This window comes from Bidens hawaiensis, unplaced genomic scaffold, assembly GCF_021521415.1.
Source record: "Bidens hawaiensis isolate Kalapana, Puna unplaced genomic scaffold, B.hawaiensis_p1.1 tig00018415_1, whole genome shotgun sequence".
Lineage (NCBI taxonomy): Eukaryota > Viridiplantae > Streptophyta > Magnoliopsida > Asterales > Asteraceae > Bidens > Bidens hawaiensis.
The window spans coordinates 447919-472100 of record NW_027492779.1 but is presented as its reverse complement, the minus strand read 5'-3'; the positions used below and the strand labels follow the sequence as shown (position 1 = coordinate 472100).

Below are 24182 nucleotides of genomic sequence, written 5' to 3'. Positions count from 1 at the left end.
AGAACCATCGGTGAAATAGCATAATCACACCCGAGGAAAGTTGATCGTCTACCAGTGAGTCGATCCACGTTTCTTCATTGGCGCCATTCACATTACAACGGCAACAAAATCTCATCAGTTCTCTAAGAAAAAAAATTTTCACCATGGTTTCTGGTGTTCGTAACAGCGATCAAGTTCTGGAGGATATTGAGTGTGAGGATGTTAATGAGGGACAGCAGTTTCTGAGGGTGCCGCGTGATTCTACGCGCACCACCAGTAACCATCCCTTCATCACAACTCCTCATGGCCAGACTGAAACTCCTCCAGACGATCTCACGTTCCAAAATCTTACCGGCGCGAAACAAAAAGGACCAATGGGTCCAGAAGATGAAACCAATGACCCTAAAGAATGGCTCATAAACGAGCAACGACGTCTAATGGACAAGTACAATGAGATGGTCAAACACAAAAGGTTAGCCGACTTAACACAAAGGCTAGCGTTTGACAAGCAAACCATTCAAGGAACAAAAAGGGCGCGCGCACCGGAAGAGGGTCACTCTGTTCACACTGAACACGCTGAGTTTAGTGATGAAGAAGTGCACAGCATGAGGAAGACGCGAGATACTCATGCAGGAGGCTCACAGCTCCGCGCGCACGTGAATATGGCGCCTGGAGCCAAAGCCGATCTGGATCTGTACACACCATACAGCCCACCAGTGAGAGGGCAAGTGGACGTAACCACACCGTACAGGCCAGCCATCTTGGTGAAACATTCAAAATTCACTGAGCGCATAGCGAAGGCTCCCATTCAGCACAAAACCAAGATGCCAACTGGTTTGGGCAAATATGACGGCACAACAGATCCAGACGATTTCTTACAAGGTTTTTACAACACCGGAAACCTAGAAAGCTGGACGATGCCAACATGGTGTCACATGTTTGCTCGCTGCCTCACGGGCGCGGCGCGTGTCTGGTTCGAAAGCTTGCCTACTGGGCAAATCGATGGGTTCGAGGAACTATTGGAAAAGTTCCAAGCTCACTTCGTACAACAGCGCAGACACACGCACGACCCTGATGACATCATGCACTGCGTGCGCAGGAATGATGAAACGATTGAAGACTACATAACTCGTTTCAATCAGGAGTCTCTGGCAATCGGAGGTTTCACTGAGCAACTTTTGCGCGTGGCCTTTATACAAGGCGCGCGCAGTGATCAACTCCGCCGAGCTCTCATAAGCAGAGATGGCATGCCGACCACTTGGGCCAAGCTAATGGAAGCATCGCGAGTCTTCGCGAGAAATGAAAAACAAATTGCCCAAGATAGAGCGAGAGAAAGAGGGCATCAAGCAGAGGCACCGCGCAGCAGCGAAAGAAGGAGCAAACAGAACACTGTATGGTCCAGGTTGCAACCAACCAGTTTTTCTCCCGCAGAAAAGCAGGCGTAACCAAGCTCACCTCAGCCCCAAAAAGACATTCATAATCGCGGAGAAGGTGATAAGAGGGAAGGCGGCAGAGATCCTAACAGACCTCTGCCAAGAATATGGACTCCCCTCACTAAAACGCCTTCACAAGTGTTAATCACTGAGAATGTCCAGTTCAAAAGCCCCAAGCCACTACACTACAAGGGACCATCAAACAGTGGCAAGTACTGTGAGTTTCACAAGTCCACAAGACACAACACTGATGCATGCCATCACTTGAAGGATGCAATTGAAAAAGATGTGAAATCAGGCAAGCTGGCTCACCTGGTGAAAAACCCAAGACCAGAAAATGAACAACCAGAAGGAGCCTCTGCCAACAAAAAGTTCAAAAGAATCTGTGTAGCCGAGGGAGGAAGGCAAGGGCAAACATCAAGAAAGAGAAGCGCGCAAATCCAAGGAGATTGGCGCGAGCAACAAGTAATCTTCCCAAGAATCAGGGGATGCCCTTCTATCAGCAGTCCTCTTATCATCACTACACACATTGCTCATTATGAAGTGTCAAAAGTCCTGGTGAACACTGGCAGCGAATCAGACATCATGTATGAGCAATGTTTCAGAAAGCTGGATCCAGCAGACCAAGCAAGGCTTGAAATTGTGAATGCACCAATCTCTGGTGTTTCAAATGAAATCATTCATCCCCTAGGTCAAATACAATTTGAACTAACTATGGGGGATGAGAAACACAAGCGAGCCGAAGTTGTCAACTTCTTGGTCTTGCCCACCACTTCTTGCCACAATATGATCTTGGGTAGATGAACGATTGCCCAATTTAACGCCATACCGTCGCCAGCGCACGGCGCGTTGGGGTTCCCAACACCAACAGGTGTAACTTTTGTATACCGAGATCATTTGTGTGCAGTGACAAGTACTCCGCGAGAAGGGAGAATGAAACTTCCAATGGCAGACAACGCGCCAGAGGAATGGATTCTCAACCCAAAATTCCCGGAGCAAACAATCACAATTGGCGCTACGATATCAGACGACACGAGGTTGAGAATGAAAAGATTGCTCACAGCATATATGTCGGTCTTCGCGTGGCAACATTCCGATATGACTGGGGTTCCGCGAGACCTGGCGCAACATTCTCTCAACACGTTCAAGTCTGTAGAGCCAATTGCTCAAAAGAAGAGAGTCATGGGGGATGAGAAGGCGAGGGCCATGAATGCGCAAGTTGAGGATCTATTGCGCGCAAACATCATCCGCCCGATACGATACCAGACATGGGTAGCCAATCCTGTGATGGTAAAGAAAAGTAACGGGTCGTGGAGGATGTGCATTGACTTCAAGGACCTCAACAAAGCGTGCCCAAAAGATTGTTACCCCCTCCCAAACATCGATGCAAAAGTGGACTCCGTGGCGCCATTCAAGCTCAAATGTTTCCTGGATGCCTACAAGGGCTATCACCAGATTCAAATGGCACCACAAGACGAAAACAAGACTGCCTTCAGAACCGACAAGGGTGTTTTTTGTTACACGAAAATGCCCTTTGGTTTGAAGAATCCGGGAGCCACCTACCAAAGACTTATGGATGCCGTTTTCAGCGAGCAAATTGGAAGAAACCTAGAAGTCTACGTGGATGATTTGGTGATCAAAAGCAGGGAGGAAAAACAAATGCTCAAAGACATCGAAGAAACCCTTGGGCGCCTAAAGGAAGTTAACATGAAGCTCAATCCGAGCAAATGCACTTTCGGCGTACAAGAGGGAAAATTTCTAGGTGTAATGGTCACCAAGGATGGTTTCAAGGTGAACCCAGAAAAGGTGGAGGCCAACCTTGACATGCCCTCGCCATCCACCATGAAAGAAGTCCAAAAGTTGAATGGGAGATTGGTATCAATCAACAGGTTCCTAGCGAACCATGCAAGCAAATCTACCCCATTCGTTAATACATTGAAAAACTGCCTAAAGAAAAGCCAATTCAAGTGGACTCCTGAGGCCGAGCAAGCTTTCAGTGAGATAAAAGAATGTTTGATAAATCTGCCCGCGCTCACAGCTCCACTTCCAGGTGAAACTTTGACATTGTACCTATCAGCAGGAGAGCGCGCCATCGGCGCAGTATTGTTGGTGGATTGCAAGGGAATCCAAACGCCAATATACTATGTGAGTCGGGTGCTGACAGATCCTGAGACGCGCTACTCCATCATGGAAAAGTTAGTTTTGTCACTAACACACGCGTCGCGCAAGCTTCATAGATATTTCAATGGTCATCCCATTGAAGTTCTGACTGGTTACAACATCCAGCAAGTCTTGCGGCGTCCCGCGCTCTCAGAAAGGCTGACAAAATGGGCGCTGGAATTAGGAGAACACACGATCGCCTATAAGCCCCGTCCAACAATAAAGGGACAAGTCTTAGCTGATTTCATCGCAGAAATCCCCGAAGGAAAAATTGAAGAGGCTCAGCGCGAGGTAGACCCTCCGCGAGCCAATGATGAAGAAAATGTTTGGAGATTGTTCACTGACGGAGCTTCAAACAACGAAGGGTCCGGCGCAGGTCTCAAACTGGTGGATCCAGAGAATCATGAATATACTTACGCCATCAGGTTGGACTTCAAGAGCACCAACAATGAAGCTGAGTATGAAGCCCTGCTGGCTGGCCTGCGCATCGCGCACAAATTCGGAGTTAAAAAGCTAGAGGCCCATGTTGATTCATACTTGGTAGCAGCACAGGTCAATGGCCTTTATGATGCCAAGGAGAACACCATGCCTCTGTATCTAGAGCAGGCGAAAAAGCTCATCGAGCAATTTGACTGCTTCAGAATCATTCATATTCCGCGCAGTGAAAACAAATCTGCCGACGCGCTAAGTAAGATGGCATCAACCAGCTTCGATCACTTTGGCAAAGATGTTAGGGTAGAAGTAATGAGCAACCCGTCGGTGGTAGCGAAATCTGTCCTTGTAACTCATACAACCCCTTCATCATGGATAACTCCAATAATGGAATTCTTGAAGGAGGGAAAGGTACCGGAAAATCACGCACAGGCGAGGAAGATAAGACACAAGTCGCAGAACTATGAACTGCTTGATGGTACTTTATATCGACGCTCTTATCTTGGACCGCTCATGAAATGCATAGATGCTGAGGAAGCAAGCTATGTGATCCGAGAGATACACGAAGGAATCTGTGGAATACATGCTGACCCGCGCATGGTGGTTGCCAAGGCAATGAGCGCAGGTTACTACTGGCCAGGCATGTACTTGGACGCTTTAAAAGAGATCCAAAAATGCAAAGCGTGTCAGAGCTATGCGCCAAACACCATGCGGCCAAAGAACAACTTGATTCCGGTGACCTCCGCATGGCCTTTCCACAAATGGGCCATCGATATTGTGGGCCCCCTACCGCAAGCGCAAGGGCGAGTAAAATTTTTGGTAGTGGCAGTAGACTATTTCACAAAATGGGTTGAAGCCAAGCCACTAGCAAAAATCACAGCCGAAGCGATGAAGCAGTTTATCTGGAGCCACATCATATGCCGTTTTGGCTTGCCCATGGAAATTGTGAGCGATAATGGCAAACAGTTCACTGACAGGAAGATATCCAGCTGTCTCAAGGAATTGCGCATCAACCAAATCTTCACTTCGGTATGCCAACCTCAGGGGAATGGCCAAGTGGAGCGCGCGAATCAAAGCTTGCTAAATGGGCTGAAGAAAAGGTTGGATGGAGAATCCCATTCTTGGGTCGAAGAGCTACCTAATGTCCTGTGGGCGCACAAGACATTAAGCAAAACCAGCAATGGCGAATCCCCGTTCAGCCTAACCTATGGAACGGAGGCTATGATTCCAGCAGAAATTGGATGCCCATCCCATAGAGTGCTCATGATGAACAAGATTGATAACGAGCGCGAAAGGAGGTTGGATCTCAACTTGCTTGAAGGGCGCAGAGAGGCAGCTATCATCAGTGAAGCCAAATACAAGAAAAAACTGGAAAAATATTACAATCAGCGCGTGAAAGAATGCCACTTCAAGAAGAATGATTTTGTCCTTCGAAACAATGAAGCTGGCCGCGTGATTCCCCCGGGAAAGATGTCCCCCAATTGGGAGGGACCTTATCAAGTCTCGGAAGAATTGGGAAAAGGCGCATACGCTTTAAAAGATTTGAATGGAAAGAAGATCCCGCGCGCATGGAACGCGGCACAGCTTAGAAAATGTTTCATGTAAAAATTGTCAAATTTGTAATCATGGCTCTTCAAGCCATTATGAATAATGATACGCGCTATCTTCTCTTAATGTGGATTTTATTACCTTTTGCATACATGTTTCACACTTCCCTTTATTAATTTTGAGCAATATGACAACATTGTATTGACATCAAAACAAAAATAAAACGAAGTAAAACATACATGCGCGAGCTTCAAGCTCAAACGCGTTAACGAGTCTTAACTCTAAAACGTCAGGGCCTTAGCCCAATAATATGAGCCTTAGCTCAGGGCCTTAGCCCAACAATGTGAGCCTTAGCTCAAATCACTCACAACATCCATCCTACATGCTGCGCAGCCTGACCATAAAAATACCTAAGCACAACTAAGGCAAAGCAAATGCCAAAACATAGTTGTTAAGGTCTCAGGTCGAGGTCGCGCATGAAATTGTAATGGATATCTGAGTAACACATACTGACACGTAAAGGCTAAAAAACTCATAATTCCCTATAATAAATGCGCGATAACGTCGCGCAAAAGAGGAATAATGAAACGCCAAGGCACGTGTCAACATAATCAAGATATGGCAAAATCACTTACAATATGACAAGGATTAAGTATAATAATTTCCTTACAACCTTGTTCTTATTTCAACGTGCAAGCATATCTTATATTCAACAAGCAAACATGCAACATAAAGAGATGAATGGGGAATGCGCAAGATGCGAATAAGGGAAAAACAAAATTTCATTCCAAAGCATTGAAATTTACAAGTTTACAAGATGATGAGATACAAACTACAAATAAAAAAAAAATAAAAACATGAAGGGCTTCTCAATTCTCCACGTCGACGTCAGCCTCTTCATCGTCCTCATCATCGCCCTCAGCATCTGGGGCAGCCCGCTCCTCGTCATCTCCAAACTGACCATAGTCAAGTTGTTCGTCCTGAATGGAGTCGCTTTCTATCACAATAGTGTCAGGAGCGGGTCCTTTGGCCACGCCAGAGCCGCTAGCGGGGGCAGCGTTTCCCGCGCCATCATCGCCGCCACCAGCCCCTTCGCATTCGTCAAGTAATTTCTTTAGCGCGCCGAGATCGGGCTGGTCAGCAAGCGCAGATATCTGCAAATCATAAGGAAAAATATGAGTACAAAAAGACTTGGAAAATAAGTCAAGGTAATCTCATTAAAGTTAAAATACCTGCGCAAGGATAGGAATGAGAGTATTCAAATACTTCTCCCCCATCTCGGCCATGTCCGCGCAGGCAACGTCGAGCTGATAAGGGTAGTCGGATGGGTTCTTCTTCAGCATGCTATATTCACAGCCATCCTTAAACCTTTCAGCTCGATCCACCAAGCGCGCGGCAGCGTTGCAATCCATCACAAGGGCCTGAAACTCGTCTGAGTATTTCATCGCGTAAGCGCAACGAGTCATACCCTGTGAGATTAGCCATTGGCGATCCTGCGCGAGGGAAGAAACAAACGTCTCAAGAGCAGGAATCTGAGAGTTTAACAACTCAACAGTTTCCTTAGTCTGTTTCAGCTCCTCTTTGTCGGACGCTGCTGCCGCCAAGGCTTCTTCCTTTTCCGCTCGCGCAGCATCAAGTGCTTCCTGGCTAGACGCTGCCTTCGCCAAGGCTTCATCTTTCTCTGCCCGCGCGGCCGCAAGCTCCTTCTTCAGGCGCGCAACCTCACTCTCCAATGATGATTTGTCAGTTATAGACTGGACAAGAGCTTGGTCACGCGCCTCCGCGTCTAGCTCCAAGTCGCGCACTCTACGCGCGTACTTGGCCGCGTCCGCCTCGGCCGCCTGTAGCTTCTCCCGCGCAGCCTGTAGCTCATGCCCGCGCTTCACGAAGGCGGTGTTAGCACTTGCTCTGTTCTCGCTGAGCTCTGCTTGGAGTTTCTCAGCTCTCTCTCGAGCATCAGAAAGATTCCAAGCAGACACTTTAGCCTCTTGCTTGGCTTCCGAAAGAGCATCACGTACCTTTATGTAATCATAGCGAAGCTCTTGGGAGGCAGCAAAGAAAGCCGACCCAGAAAACAGATGATCGTTGAGCAAGTCCTCGCGAGCGCGGTCCTCCTGAAACCTCCTTTCAGCTGGAGGCACAGAATGAGCCCAGAAGTCCTCACACACACCCATGGACTGAAATGAGCTGTCCTCAGTAATATTCCATCTCGGGCGGTAAATGTGATCGGCTTCCTGCAAACACAAAGTAATGATCTAAGTCATCAAAACACTAGTATGGAAGTCCGCGCAACGGAGCAAAAACGAACCTATACATGCGGGGATGAAGCAGAAAAGTCAGCGCCAGCCCCACGAGAAGACTGCGCCGCGAAATCTCGTGGCGCTGCAGGGCTGGCGCGGCCGCTGTCGGAGCCTTCAACTTGAACCTCATCCTCCTCTGAAACAGGCCTTTTCTCCTGCGACCTAGAAAAACCAAAATCGGTCTCGCGAGGAGGGCTGCGCGCAGGAGGAGGTGAGGGGGGTCTCGACGCCGCCAGGTCGGCGCGTAAAACGGCCTCCTGCTCCTTAGTAATCCCGATGAGGGGAGATTCAGCGCTTGCAGGAGCAGGAGCAGAACCAACGGCGCTGGCACCGGCGCCAGCAGTGCCGCCAGCAGCTTGTACGCCAGCTATGACTCCTACAAAAAATCAACAAAGAGAAATGGTTCATGACTTGATCTAAAAAGAGAAGTCAGAAAATAAAAGTGCAATACATACCTTGGCGCACCGCCGTTCGCGAGTTAAACATCGCCATGAAGTCCATTCTCCCCTTTTTTGAGGGTAAAACAGGGGACTTCGAAGCGACCTCCGGCGCAGCCTCGGCACCTTGTTGCGCCTGAGGTTGATCCACCAACGTCGCCGGCTCTACAAGCATTTGAGTGAGCAAAGATTCATTAGTAATTCTATCAGAATCGCGCTCATAGAACCATAAAGGATAAGCAAAGTATACCTGTCGAAGAGGAAACAACAGGCGCAACGCCGCTTCCCTTTTCCGCCACGCGAAGGGAGGAGGTAGCGGCACCATACCTCGTGTGGACAGGAGGTCTGCCCACATTTTGAGGCAGGGAAGACAAGAAAAACTTGGAGGTAAACTCCTAGGTTTTCTCAAGTCCCTTCGCCTGAGTAGGAGGATCCTGAACAACAGGGGCATCATCTTTCTTCTGTTTCTTACTGGCCCCTGCGCCAGTTTTCCCTTTAGCCTTACGCTTTAGTTGGGGCACCTCAGCCTCCTCCTCCTCCTCCTCTTCCGCGAGCTCCAGCTCGTAGTTTTCGAGCGCATCTACAATACACGCAACAGAAAGGTTAGCCAAATCTGGTATTATAAAGGCATAAGCATAAGTACAAAGACTTACCAGGCGCGTCGCTGTCAAAGCGAAATCCCAGATCAACAAGGATGAACATGTCATCGAAGCGATCGGGGAAGCCAACCTCCCCAGCGCCCAGCGCGACGGAGCCACCCTCCATATGCTCATCATAGGCGGCGTGGACATACTCCTTGCTGACTGCACAAAACAAGTCAAATGATATCAGCAAAACGAATTATATTCGCGCAGAAGTAATGCAATGAGATTAACTTACACAAGCCGTCAACTTGGATAACGGGCTCAGTCGCGCTGTCGGCCCACCTCCTGCTCATACCAACCCCCACCAGCGCCTCCTCGCAAATGTTCTTGGCGGGGGATGGTTCGGCAGTCAACTTTTTAACCCAGGCGCTAGTTGGGTTCTTGAAGACACCCACATCCGCAGGCGCAGAAGAGATCGCGCGCATGGTCATGCGGATGGGGATCACACCAGCCCTGATATAGAAAAATCTCTCAGACCAGTCATGAAGGCTCTTGAATGAAACAGTGCAGCACTTGACCTTCTGACTGCGAGGAATAAATGAGAACCAAGAATCTTGGATCTTGGGCTTATAAAAAAATTGAAAGCGACGAGGGGTGGGCTCCTCGCGCTGAGATTTGCACATGAACTCAAAATGAGTCATGCGCACGAGTCCAAACGGATGGACTTGTGAATCCTATAAAACCTAAGCAGCGCACCCACAAACCTTGTCATCGGGAGACGAAGGTTGCAGTGGGTCAAAAAATGGCAATAAAGGGATATATAGCCGGTGGGCGGGTCCGCCGCCGTTTGCCCGGCCGCTGGCAGCATGCAGCCATACTCAAGGAGAAAACCCTGAGAGGCGATAAGGCTGTCAAAATCGGACTGCCTCAGTTTACGGGGGATCTCATCCCACTTCTTCACTGCCTTGGTCTTCCCTACCTCCTCCGATGAGGCCTCAGCAGCCCTCTTCCCCTTGCCGGTCTTCTTCAACATAGACATTACTAACGATTTTACACGACGATTGCTGGGGGAGATTGTGTTGACTGGGCTATCAGACATACAACAGAGTCAGGCACAAGTTGTTTCTGAAGAACGGAAATCTGAAAGATAGGCACTTAATCGGAATAAAGAAAAGCTCTGAATAAACAACAAGGAAGATGAAGTATAAAAAACTCAAAGGGCTTGCTTTTATAGGCCCAGGAGAGAGAAAAATTGGTACTGATCGGACTTCACGCGCCCCAACTCGCAGGTGTAAGCCAACGCGAGCGCGACACGTGTCCCTGACACTGTGTGAGGGGACACGAAAAGAAACGATACAGGTGCTGCCAGAGTTCACGCGCCACCACTCGCAGGTACGGACCAACGCGAGCGCGACACGTGTTCCTGACACTATGTGAGGGGACATGAAAGGCAACTATAGCACCTCGAGCACACGAAAAGTCTGACACGTCTCCATCACTGACGCATGTCAGCAACAACCAACCACGTACAGGGACGATTCGTTTTCAACCAAAAGGATAGAATTTCGCGCACCGATGAGTAATAAGAAGAAAAGACAAACCCTATTAAAAGAGCAAACTATTAAGTCTAATATCTATCTTACCTCGCTCGCGCGAGACAAGACACACATTAGACTGGGGGGCTTGAAGAGGTATGTACCCGCCTCAACACCGAGCGAGGCGGGTCAACCCACAAGATATAGACAAGCGGCTGAAATCAAGACATTATGAAGGCACAAAGCCAAAACCTATGCGCATGGCGCATATCACATATGCTCATGCATCACATATGCTCAGGCATCACATATGCTCACGCGTATCACATCTGCGCGTGACGTATCCGCGCGTGACGCATATCACATCTGCGCGTGGTGCATCCGCGCGTGGCGCATATCATATCTGCGCATAAAACATCTGCGCGTGAGAATAAAGAGTAGACCTCGCGCATCCTCAGGATAGGCGCATATCACACATGCACATAATCAACCTCGTCCTTATCCAAATCAGGATTAGGGCAACCTTGATTGTGCACGTCAGACAACCTTCCAGAAGGTATCTTTTAAGGAATAAGAATATGCTGATGTTGACAGCTGCCAATGAAAGGTGGACAACTCAGCAAAACCCATGTGCTACCACGTGATTGCACATGGGTCAGAGAATAATCAATGAAAAAGCACCAGGTGTCCCAAGGACACGTGGCGCAAAGCAATTGGAGGAGGCCAAAAAGGCCCTAATTGGGTCTGAGCCCAATCATTGGAAACCCTAGCACTATAAATACCACATCAACTCCACAAGGAGAGGTATAACCTATTACACAGTATTCAGCTATATTAAGCAATACACTCCAATTTCCTTACTCTCAGATTATTATCTTCTCCTACAAATTCTTATTCTCACACCGGAGGGTTACCCCAAAGAGGACCCCTCTGTCCCTTTCGGAGGGGTAAGTTTACGGTGCTGTTCATTTTGTAGGTGGAAGAATCCAGATTCCAGAGAACCATCGGTGAAATAGCATAATCACACCCGAGGAAAGTTGATCGTCTACCAGTGAGTCGATCCACGTTTCTTCACTCGTCTTCTTAAAAAAAATCTCACAATGCTACCGAACCAACGCCCAACCTTCAACACGTGGGACTCGATGAACCCGTTATGGAGAAGCATGACACCGGGTGATCCAAATAACCCGTATTTTTTGAACCAACGCACATAAGAGATGGTGTATCGGCCAATAATGTAATAAACCCCACCTCTACAGTTACCATAAGAACCCGTTTTTTAAATCGAATCCTATTATTTCTCTGCTAACCGGTACAATTTAACACCATGTATGCATAAGTTGGTAACAACTTAAACATGAGTGACATCACTGTGAAAAAGACTTAAAATAAATAATGATGAAGCAAGAAGAAATTATTAGTTTCATCAAGAATTTTGTGTACCTTAAATTGGAGTCAGTCCTTCAAAATTATGAAAATACATAAGACCAAATCTTAAAGTGATGTTAATCATGACCAGCAAAGTCAACTAAACATAGTTATGCAAATGAGTGGATAACTGAAATTGGCATCAACAATATTTATATTTATCCAGCGAACGACCTGATTCCATTGTGCGTCACATACTCAACTATTAGCGAGAAATATTACTTTTCAAAAGTAAACTCAAAATATTATAATTAGCTAATCTTTAAAATAATTTAGTTTTAAAGTTACACTACGAAACACCAAACAGTTATTGTCTAAACACTAATAGGTATTTATTTAAGTATTTTATGTGTGTTCTCTTTTACGGAGTACAGTGATACTCTTTTAATATTATAATTTTTTTTGGTCTGGCTAATTGAAATGGTTTTTTAAAAGTTCAAAAAAGTAATTAGCTGATGTAAATAGTTTATTAAACACCTTAGACCGAGTGTAGTGTTAACAGCCAAGGCATCACCCCATGCCGGAACAACAACCTAAGTTTCATTGTGCCTCCCCTCTTTGCTTCTAGCGTTATTGTGCTCGCGCCCAGCCATTCGTGCCCCCTTGTGTGTGGTGTTTACGGCAAATTCACGCCCCCACGACGCCACCCGCCACTAACACCGACCGAAGCCACTTGTTTGGCGCCCTCCTCCTTTTCTCTATTACCCTTGTTAGCCTGAGCATTACCCGTTGAAAATTTAAAGGTTTTAAAAAAGGTTTCTCGAAATCTATTACCCTTGTTAGCCTGAGCATTACCCGTTGAAAATTTAAAGGTTTTAAAAAAGGTTTCTCTTTCGATTTTGAAGGTGGCTATTTAAAAAACGAAAAAATTTTAATACTTATGATTTTTAATGTCCCTATCAAACGTGAAATTAATCTACATCCTTCTAACCGGCTCTCTATCTTGAACATTAAGTGAAATATATAAACTCAAGTATGTTAATTTAAAGTAGAGAGATAATATTTTAATAGACACGGAATAATAAAAAAGACATGAGTTATACCAAATGATCATTTGAGCTCTGGTTAATGAGTTTCTAAGCTATTATTTACTCACCAAATTACATGTCGACTTAAAGATGCCACAATTTAAAGTTTGATTGAATCAGGATTGATATTTTTTTATAACGATGAATATGTGAGTCGTATTAAGGTTCACCTGGCCAACTCAACAGCCCGTAATTCTTCAACATGTCAGTTTACAACACGAGATAGTTGACAACTTTACATCCATAGATTGCATTAATAATCTTGTAAACTAATAACTAAAATATGTTAATAACAGTCTTGGCATACACGTAATATTTTATATTGTTTTATAAAATACTAGTTATTTCTTATACCTTCTGTGTTTTGTGACTAGTTTCCTTCTGGGACTCTTTAGACTTTATACGGTGAGTACAAAAATGAGTTGTGTATTTGTATATTTATATTATATAACCCCTGTTTGTTAAACAAGAAGATACCTCCTTTGATCTCTGAGTCCGGTAGCGTGCCCATCACGTGCAGACATCTGCAACCTTCTTTCATCACCCATCACATCCATCCCACTACACAATACATTCACTATTACTATTCATCTTTCACTACTAAAACCCTCCATTCTTCCTTCTTCATCAATGGCCTCCATTTTCACTTTCCACAAATACCCTTCTCCCAAAACCCTCCATTTTCACACACCCTGCATCACCTTCATTCTACACCTACTCATTCCCACCTGTTTCATCACACACCCATTTCAAAAAATCCAATCTTTACACCAACACAACACTGGCTTCAACAACAAGATTCAAGAATGCAAGAAAAACACACAAAAAATCCAATCTTTACTCCAAAAATGGAAGAAAAAGATTCAAGAAAGCAAGAAAAACACAAACTTTTTCACCTTTGTTCTACACCTACTAATTACCACATGTTTTAACACATACCCATCTCAAAAAATCCAATCTTTACTCCAAAAATGCAAGAAAAATACAAACTTTTTCACCTTCATACTACACCCATCACTAAAAATCCAATCTTTACACCAAAAATGCAAGAAAAACACACACTCTTACAACTTACTAAAACACCTACTATTTTTCTGCATACCTTTTGTTGTTTCAAGCCAACCTTGGGATGGGATTATAGTAACCCAATCAGACTTCAAATCCCTCCAATCTTTCAAACTAGGGTTAATTGACCCAAATGGTTTCTTGAAAAGCTGGAATGATAGTGGTTATGGAGCCTGTTCTGGTGGTTGGGAAGGGATCAAGTGTGCTCAGGGTCAGGTTATTGTCATACAGCTCCCATGGAGAGGTTTAGGTGGTCAAATCACTTCTAAAGTTGGGCAATTTCAAGCTCTTAGAAAGCTTAGTCTTCATGATAATGGAATTGGAGGTTCAATTCCAAAGGAGTTAGGGTTCTTGCCAAATCTTAGAGGGCTGCAGTTGTACAATAATAAGTTTACAGGTTTGATTCCTGCCACATTGGGTTCGTGTAAACTGCTTCAAGATCTTGACTTTAGTAACAATTCATTGGTGGGTGAAATCCCTGATTCCCTTGGGAATTGCACTATGCTTACTAATATCAATTTGAGCTTGAATTCATTGTCAAATTCCATTCCTGTGTCACTCACTCATTCCAGTTCCCTCATGTTTTTATCTCTCCAGTACAATAATTTTTCAGGGGTTATCCCTGATTCTTGGGGTGGTGGGGTAAATGGTACTAAACCTTTGATCAAAGGTTTGACTTTTGACCATAATTTCTTCACTGGAAGGATACCAGTTTCTTTGACCAAGTTGACTGATCTTGAACTGATTTCTTTCGGTCATAACCAGTTTAATGATGAAATCCCAGTTGAAATTGGGAATCTTGTTAACCTTAAAGGCTTGGATCTTTCTTATAATTCCATTAATGGCAGCATACCAAACAGCTTTAAAGATATGAAGTCACTCACTTCATTAAATTTAGCTCATAATAATCTCACTGGTCAAATCCCAGGTTTCTTGGGTGGTCAACTAAATCTTGCATCATTGAATGTATCCTACAACAATCTGTCCGGTCAAGTCCCGGGTCAACTTAGAAAGTTCGACCCGAGTGTTTTCGCGGGTAATCGTGATCTCTGTGGGTACAGCCCATCCGCCACGTGTGCTGGCACGTCTCCGCCGGAGAGCCGACACCGGAAAAGAAAGTTTAAAGAAATCTTGCTCATTGTAGGTGGAGCCTTGATAGCGGCTTTTCTATTATTATGCTGTATAGTATTATGTTGCTTGTTAAAGAAAGAAGATAAAGTGAAAGAAAAGGATAGCGAACAAGTGGGGCCCACGAAGGAAACTCCAGCGGAGGAGGTGGCGGCGGGAGAGGGTGGAGGGAAGCTGGTGCATTTTGAAGGAGGGGTGCAGTTTACGGCTGATGATTTGTTGTGTGCAACAGCGGAGATAATGGGGAAGAGTACTTACGGGACTGTTTATAAGGCGACATTAGTTGAAGGGATTCAAGTGGCTGTGAAGAGATTGAGAGAAAGAATTACAAAGAATCAAAAGGAGTTTAAAAATGAAGTTAATTCACTTGGGAGAATTAGGCATCCGAATTTGTTGGCAATGAGGTCTTATTATTTGGGTCCGAAAGGAGAGAAACTTCTTGTTTTTGATTATATGCCTAAAGGAAGCCTTGCTTCTTTCCTTCATGGTACTTTCTTCACACACACACATGCAGGTTTTCAAGTTCAAATCCAGATTCTACTGGTTTTCTGCCTTCAACCCAGCGTGACTCATATTTTTATTTGTGTAAAAAACATCAACCTTAACCGGCACACACTTGAAGCCGTGTAACCTTAACACAACCTGTTTAACCATTTATCTAAACGTGTCAAATGGGTTGGTGGGCAATAACCAAGTTGTAAGCGTAGAGTTGTTGAGTCGTAAAAAATCGGTTGAACAGATCATACATGGATTAGTGGGTCAACCTGTTTAACTAAACGGGTTAAACAGGCAACCCGAGTTTAACCAATAATCTAAATGTGTCAAAACGGGTTGGCGAGTGATAAAAATGTGTTACTTGAGCTGTAAAAAATGGGTTGATAGAGTCATAAACAGGGTAATGGGTCGGCACGTTTAGCTAAATGGGTTAAACAGGCAACCCAAACATTAACCGTTTTTTTAAGTGGGTTGGATATGCCAACTAAAGCCTGATTATATTTGTGCCGTGTCGGAAAGTGCCAATTGTAATTTACCAGATGCTACAAGATAGCAAGGTATTCATAGTTGTGTGAGTTATTGGAAATGGATTCTTATGTTAAATAAAACGCGTATATAGACGAATAAGATCTAATCCTCATTAATGAAATGACATTTTATTAAATTCTTGTTTTGTGTTAACATTCATTAATTCTAATCTTTTATTGTATTTTGATGTAGCTCGAGGACCGAATACACCGATTAATTGGTCGACTAGGATGAGAATAATGAAAGGAATGACAAGAGGTTTGGTTAACCTCCACACACAACAAAATATAATCCATGGAAACTTAACATCAAACAATGTTCTTCTTGATGATGATCTCAACCCTAAGATCGGGGACTACGGTTTGTCACGGTTAATGACAACTGCTGCGAATTTGAATGTGGTTGCAACCGCAGGTGCACTCGGGTACCGGGCGCCTGAGCTTTCCAAGCTCAAGAAAGCCAGCACCAAGACTGATGTGTACAGTCTTGGTGTTATTATGTTAGAACTCCTAACCGGAAAGTCACCAGGAGAGGTGGCTGATGGTGTTGATTTGCCTCAATGGGTGGCTTCTATTGTTAAAGAAGAGTGGACTAATGAGGTTTTTGATTTGGAGTTGATGAAGGATGCTACTGCAATTGGTGATGAGTTGTTGAACACTTTGAAACTTGCTTTGCATTGTGTTGATCCATCTCCGTCAGCTCGGCCCGAGGCACAAGTAGTTCTTCAGCAGCTTGAGCAAATTAGACCGGAAACCGCCACAAGCTCTGGCGATGAAGGCGGCAGTGGCCCTTCGACTAGGGAATGAAGTTGGGTGAGTAGTTTATGGACCATCAGTTCATCCTTGAGGATTTTGGGTAGTATTGTAAATACAACTTTATCAATTTGATTCAGTTTCTAGAAGTAGAAAGTTTTGGGTGAGTAGTGTTTGGCTTGGTTATGAGTTAAAACTGAACCTGTAACCAACATTTTAGTTTTTTTTATAAGTTTTATAACCGATTGATTTTGTTACTTATGTTTCAAATACGGTTCGATTAATTCAGTTAACTGTCGATTTTGTGTGGGGGTCAATTCTAGTCCAATTCAGTTGATAAATTCAATCAGAATTTGGTTCGAATGAAATGGCAACGAGTCGCTTACAAGTTACAATTGCAAGTAATGTATTACTTAAAAAGAAAGTAAAAATGTGACATTGTTTTTAAAGTGTAAAATATAAAGAGACTAGGCATTTTGAACACTTTAGAAACAATATTGGGTTGGGTGCTGCACAAAATTTAGGTAGTGGCAATTAATATGCACTTACAATCATTAACAAAAACATAAAACATGCAGCCAGCTTTCAGCTACTATTTTGTGCATATCCGCTTGTTTCCTTTGCAAATGTTTCCCATACACTTGCCATCTTTTCTGCATATCCTGCCTGTTACACAAACAACCCACAATATGCTTCATTCAAATTATACCTAAAAAAAATCACGATTAAATATATGCAGCAAGGATTAAACATAAAATTATAAGAAAATCGTACCTGATTAACAACAAATCCTTTCAGCATCCCAAAGAAATCTTCGCGCTTCTCTTCATCGAGCCTCTCAAATTCCGTCTTGTTAGTATCCTGCATTTTAGCATATTATTATTATTACTATTGCTATTATTTAAACTTCAATAATCAAAATCTCAAAACATTGTTTTACCTTTATGCGTTTATATTCTTTGACCGCCTGGTTTTTGGCATCTTCTGCAACTCTTAATGTTTCTTTCAACTCATCTATTTTCTGAAATCTAGACCTGTCAGCACCAAATACCTTAAATGCAGCTGCTTCAAGTTTCTCAATTCTTGAATTTAGAATTGAAATCTCTGTTACAACGGTTTGTAGTGTCAACAAAGCATTTGATCGATCTGAATATGCATTATTCACATCTAACATCACCCCTAGATAGTCATGAAGCTTGTCCTGTGCCCAATAAAACAATATGTTGCTCTTACTAAAATGAAATTATATAACTGTAATAATAAGGTGTCTAGAACTTACCAGATGCTTAATGGTTTGTGAATTCAATTCCCGATACAATCTGCTTGCTTTAACAGAAGAAGTGGCCATGTTTTTCGTATCTTTGGCTCTCGTTTTCTGAGAGATGAATACAGCTTCTTCAGTTTCAAATTTTGTTAGTTTCACAAATACTAGGCCTAATTGTCCCATGGTTTCACCTATGTCTTGTTGAGCTTTAACAAGAGACTCGGCCTGCATTAGAACAAGATGATGGAACTAACGGTTAAAAGAAAACATACCAGACATTAATATTGTCCCTATATAGCTCACATTTGTTTTAGCCATAGTCACAGTGTGATATATTTGTCTCAGCTCACATAATTCATCAAAAGAAGCAAGAAAGAAGAAAATAGACTAATAAAACAAATAGGATTTATGTTAAGACAATACTGCAAAACATATAATCCTGCTGATCGTGCTCAAGGAAAAACATATAATGCAGATATAATAATTGTAGTTCAAAGGCGTTTGTACATGCGGTTGCCATTAAACAATCTTCATACCCTCAAACATATTGCTAAATATTTAAGAATGGCTCGTTGATCCCGCTCACCTAGGGGTGGCAAATGTGACCCATTATGGTTGACATGGGTTTACGTAAAACGCATAATGGGTCAAACTAAAGGAAAGATAAAGTTGGAATGGGCCAGAATGGGTTGACATATCTCTGGGTTTTTCTTTATTTTAGTTTTTTAACGAGAACGGAGGAAACTTTTAGTTTTTAGTTTTTGATTTATATTTTGAGTTATGATTTATTTATTATTGTTTTTTTAAATTTTTCTGAGGGGTTTTTGATATCTCAACCCATTCTGACCCACTTCAACATTTTCTTTCTTTTAGTTTGACCCATTCTGACCATTATACATTTTACTTAAACCCATATCATCCCTAACGGGTCACATTTGCCACCCCTACGTTCACCTCTCAAAAATGCAAATACTTTTAGTTTGTCTTCTTAGCGAAATCACTCGTATGCTAACTAAGTAGAAACAGTAGTATTGAACATTTGCATATCTGAACCACCAATCAACTGATGTGTTTGGGATTTTTGCATGTTGTTTGCACGTTAATACACAGAAGATGGGTGTCAAACGCATGCAAAGAAATCAAGAAATGAAGAATTTGGCAAAGGGCCAGCGTAGTGTACACTGAACAACATACTCCTCCGTCGTTGTGGCAACGTCCACAGAAGATCAGCGGCGTAAGCCACCCAAGGTCGGCGTAGACTACGCTAACCCAGTGTAGTCTAAGCTGAAGTACGATTTCAAGCAATTTTGGCCAGTTTTTGACGAATCTTTATGGGAATTTTCAAAGTTCTTAGTTAATTATTCACCCCTGGAAATTAGAGACAGAAGAATGGCGGAATTCTTAAATGAAACAAATGATTCAAACGTCAATTCATGTCTTTCGGTTTCCAATTCCATACTTCATCATCATTATACACAACCATAAATGGATAGTTCATTCATGGTTACATCAATGCCCTAGGGTTTGATTTCATTTAGTATTCAATCTGCATTTGTAATTATACTTGCCATGTTTTCATTCTAAGTTGTTAAGTATTTGACACTTTCAGTGATTTCATGTGTTATCATGTTTAATTATTGTGCAATTTGTTATCTTAAAACATGTTGTATCATTGAGTCTGCTATTTAATTATCATCATTAAAGAACAACATGGTATAACTGCTAGCGTTGAATAATAGATTGATAATCGATCAAAACCCCACCACACAATATAAACTATTTGGTCTAGAATTGTTAGAAGAGTTATTATTCAGTCTAGATTAGATTATTAGTATTAAATGTATTGAACCCGAAACTCAGTGTGATCAGTTTTACTTACTTGAATCTTAATCAACACTTGCCCCCTTGTTTATGCAATTTAATAATTTCAACAAATCAATTTTAAATTATGTGATACGAGCCCGTCATAAGTTGAAGGGAGACGAATGGGTGAGGACACTGAAAGGTCTACGTAACCGCAACATTTATTAATAAAATTGTGTCTATATAAGTGTCCAGGTTTTAGTTTATGGATATCAATGCTTATGTTTATCAAAGTCAAGGTTTATATACCTTTTTTAATCGGAGATATAATCTTTCTCGAATTGGATTAACCGGAGACTAGCCCTCTCGAATAAGGCCAACTATCCTTCTTCTTGTTTATTTTAGTCAATCAAATTTCAGGGTGGGTTCTATCATTTGGTTCTATCATTATGTCTATCTATCAATTGGAACTTACCACTAACTAGTAACTCATCGTGGTTTGGCACCCTATTTTCCCCAGCTAGCTAAGGTATTTAAAATTAAAAACATAATTCTCTCTATCCTTAATTGGTACCTCGACGTCGATCATTTACCCTTCTCAATGTTTATAACCAAGCCTTATTATTATGTATTAACATAACAATTTTGCTAATGAGGACATAGTTTTCGATCATGAAAAAAATATTTACAGTTAATAATAAACACAGCCTCAATAACGATCAAGCTGCATCCATGATGGCCATCACCTCAATAAGAACTAAACAACCATAATAGCTTGCAATTTGTACCAATAATTTCCAATTCCTATCTAAACCGTTAAATATGCATATACTTCCTAACTTCCCGGTCACCAAATTGCACCCTAAACTACCATGTAGTACGCATCAATGGCACAATGTAGAAACTGCGAAGAATCGATTAAATTAACTGTAAACCAATGAACAACTAACCTGCAGGGACACACTACTCAACTGCACCTCAAAATCCTGCAGCTTCGTCTTCCTCTCCAAAAAATCCTTATCCTCTTCCACCACCAAAGGCGGCTTCGTCCCACCCCAACCATACGTAACCGATTGCCTCAACTCTTTAAACCTCCTAACCAAATCCCCCCCTCCTTTCCCCCTACTATCAGCCACTGCCGCCACATTCTCCGTCTTCATCAACGGCAGATCCCCCTGCACCTGCAAAAACGCCCTCAAATCCTCACTCCGCCTAATAACCAGATGTGCAGCCAGCTTCCTAAAATACTTCTCCAACGCCACCCGTCTCTGCTCAACAAACTCATGCTTCTGCATCACCTGGCTCTCCACCATGCCTTTATCCGGCCTCGTCGGAATGAAAAACCCTCGGTACGCCTCCGATAACTGGTCCGACAACATCACAACCTCTTTAAACCGTCTCCGAACGCTAAACTCCGTCCCGTTAAACTCCGGAAGGTTCGTGTATGTGGTTATCAGGTACGTCAAGTAATTCTTCCCACCGGAACCAACCGAGTCGGCTAAATCGTGTTTCTTTCGTGGATCGTTAACTGAGATTTTTAAGTAAGTGTGACTGGCGGAAGGTGCTGACGTGGAAACATCATCATCGTGCTGGTTGGTTTGAGTGTTGTCGAATGATCTGAATACTGCTTCGGCGTACGACGGCGGGTCAATGAACGAGTTAGGGCTTGCATCAGAGGTTGGGATTTCGGCGAATTGATGATCGTGGAGGACAAGAGAGTTGATTGGTTCGTGAGATTGGGGTTCTTCGAAGCCATGTTTCTCGTATGACATCATTGATTGGTGAAGTGGATTGAGGAATTGAAGAAGAAATAAGTGATTGAAATGTTAGGGTTTGAATTTGGGGATAATATTAATATTAATGTAGAATAAGTAGACAAATAGTGGCGGAGTGATAGAAGATATCATCGCCGGCACTGCACTACGTGTTGTTTCGGAGTTTACACGGCGAGTGTTAGCGTTGACATTCAATCCACTTTTCGATCTTATCTCAAAAAAAATTAATGCAAATTTATTTTTCGAGACTTGAGTCTAGACGTTCGGTGTTTAATAGACTTTGTCTCGGCCATTGAACAATCAAATCAAGGCAACTTTCATATTTTTTCTCATTTGGTTAAGGGTTAGTCACAGGGGTGGATTTAGAGTGTAAATGGGTGGTTCTCCGGAACCACCCGAGTTTCGAATAATAGTGTATTGATATATAGAAAATATTAGAGGAACCACCTTATAAATTAGAAATGAGCCCCTCTATTTGCACTATAAGCACTGAACTAGCTTGTCAGTTGCTTGTTTTGTAAATGGAAGGTCAGGGGTTCGATTCCATGCAGCAGCAGAATTTTTAAAATTTTTAAGGTAAGGTTTTATAAAACACACACCTAATTCATTTGTTAAATATTTAATTGTTTTGATGTTGTTATTTGAAGAGGTATGTACCCGCCTCAACACCGAGCGAGGCGGGTCAACCCACAAGATACAGACAAGAGTCTTGAAAACAAGACATTATGAAGGCACAAAGCCAAGACCTATGCGCATGGCGCATATAACATATGCTCACGCATATCACATATGCTCATGCATCACATGCTCATGCATCACATATGCTCACGCACATCACATCTGCGCGTGGCGCATATCACATGCTTGCGCATATCACATCTGCGCATGAAACATCTGCGCGTGAGAATAAAGAGAAGACCTCGCGCATCCTCAGGATAGGCGCGTATCACACATGCACATAATCAACCTCGTCCTTATCCAAATCAGGATTAGGGCAACCTTGATTGTGCACGTCAGACAACCTTCCAGAAGGTATCTTTTTAAGGAATAAGAATATGCTAATGTTGACAGCTGCCAATGAAAGGTGGACAACTCAGCAAAACCCATGTGCTACCACGTGATTATAACCAATGAAAAAGCACCAGGTGTCCCCAAGGACACGTGGCGCAAATCAATTGGAGGAGGCCAACAAGGCTGAGCCCAATCAGTGGAAACCCTAGCACTATAAATACCACATCAACTCCACACTCAATCACATCCAAATATACAGTATTCAGCTATATCAAGCAATACTCTCTAAATTTCCTTACTCTGATATTATTATCTTCTCCTACAAACACTTATTCTCACACCGGAGGGTTACCCCAAAGAGGACCCCTCTGTCCCTTTCTGAGGGGTAAGTTGACGGTGCTGTTCATTTTGTAGGTGGAAGAGTCCAGATCCCAGAGAACCATCGGTGAAATAGCATAATCACACCCGAGGAAAGTAGATCGTCTACCAGTGAGTCGATCCACGTCTCTTCACTCAACAAACCTCAACTAAGGTTAATGATGAGAACATAACTAATCGATGGATTAAAGTCAGGTCAAATATTATTATTATTATTATTATTATTATTATTATTATTATACCTAAAGATTACATTCGCAATTGCCTCTCCTAGCTAAAAAAAGTTATTTACTCCCTAAATTTGAGATACAACATAGTTAAGGCTGTAATGAGCGAGGATCTCGTGAGCTATTTGAAATCGGCTCACTAAAAACTCAAATGGAGCCAGGCTTAAACAAGTTCAGTTCGAGCTAAAGCCTACAAGCCCGGGTCCAAGCTTCATTTATTGACCTATTACAGGCTCACGAGCTTAAGCGAGCTTAGTATATTAAATATATATTTATTTAGAATAGTTATTACATATAAATTTATGGTAAACTAACGGAACAATATATATTACTTTATTAATAAAAATTATAATTTTTATATATAAAAAAAATAATGTGCTATAAATGTATATGAAGTAATTAATAAATAATAAACAAGTTGAGTTCAAGTTTGAAAAACTACTTACAAGCCTAGCTTGAGTTTGAAACTACTCACGAAATAACCTCAAGCTTTGAAAGCATAGCCATACTTGTTTACACCCTAAACATAATCAATGGCCTAAAATAGGACCCCAAACATCAAATTTTATGAATGACAATATATTTACTTTAGTGTGTTTTCAATTGATGGGACCCACTCTTCACATTAAAAAAGAAAACGTTTAAATATTTTTTGTTCTAATTGTTGTAGATCAAATATATGGTCACATTTGTAAGTGTTACTTGCTGTTCTAAAATTCTCAAATACTTTTTGTTCTAATTTTCGCCGATTAAAATATATGGTCACATTTGTAAGCGATGCTTGGCGTTTCGAAATTCTCGTGTGAAATTAAACGCAGCATTTCTTTACTACAAATGCAATAATAATATAATACATTGTAACTTGTAAGCCATTCCAAGGTTGAATAAGGCC

The 24182-nt window shown here is 42.6% G+C and overlaps 2 protein-coding genes across 2 annotated transcripts; one reads left to right on the top strand and one right to left on the bottom strand.

The window, feature by feature from the left end:
• Positions 1–13494: 13494 nt before the first annotated feature.
• Positions 13495–16994, top strand: LOC143555936 (putative leucine-rich repeat receptor-like protein kinase IMK3). Its single transcript, XM_077045398.1, has 3 exons — positions 13495–13663; positions 13901–15544; positions 16273–16994. The coding sequence occupies exons 1-3, from the start codon at positions 13495–13497 to the stop codon at positions 16884–16886; spliced, it is 2427 nt and encodes an 808-aa protein (XP_076901513.1). The 3' UTR covers positions 16887–16994.
• Positions 16995–17177: 183 nt separating this feature from the next.
• LOC143555935 (sorting nexin 2A-like) lies at positions 17178–21674 on the bottom strand. The gene is made up of 5 exons (XM_077045397.1): positions 20850–21674; positions 18112–18321; positions 17773–18033; positions 17607–17693; positions 17178–17498 (listed from the first exon to the last, which is right to left on the bottom strand). The coding sequence occupies exons 1-5, from the start codon at positions 21672–21674 to the stop codon at positions 17418–17420; spliced, it is 1464 nt and encodes a 487-aa protein (XP_076901512.1). The 3' UTR covers positions 17178–17417.
• Positions 21675–24182: the final 2508 nt, after the last annotated feature.

Coding starts and splice junctions, on each gene's coding strand:
- LOC143555935 (XM_077045397.1), bottom strand. CDS start 21,674: ATGATGTCATACGAGAAACATGGCTTCGAAGAACCCCAATCTCACGAA. Junction 17,694..17,772: donor AAGAATATAAACGCATAAAG/GTAAAACAATGT, acceptor GCTAAAATGCAG/GATACTAACAAGACGGAATT. Junction 17,499..17,606: donor AAGGATTTGTTGTTAATCAG/GTACGATTTTCT, acceptor TTTGTGTAACAG/GCAGGATATGCAGAAAAGAT.
- LOC143555936 (XM_077045398.1), top strand. CDS start 13,495: ATGGCCTCCATTTTCACTTTCCACAAATACCCTTCTCCCAAAACCCTC. Junction 13,664..13,900: donor CACTGGCTTCAACAACAAGA/TTCAAGAATGCA, acceptor TCCAATCTTTAC/ACCAAAAATGCAAGAAAAAC. Junction 15,545..16,272: donor CCTTGCTTCTTTCCTTCATG/GTACTTTCTTCA, acceptor ATTTTGATGTAG/CTCGAGGACCGAATACACCG.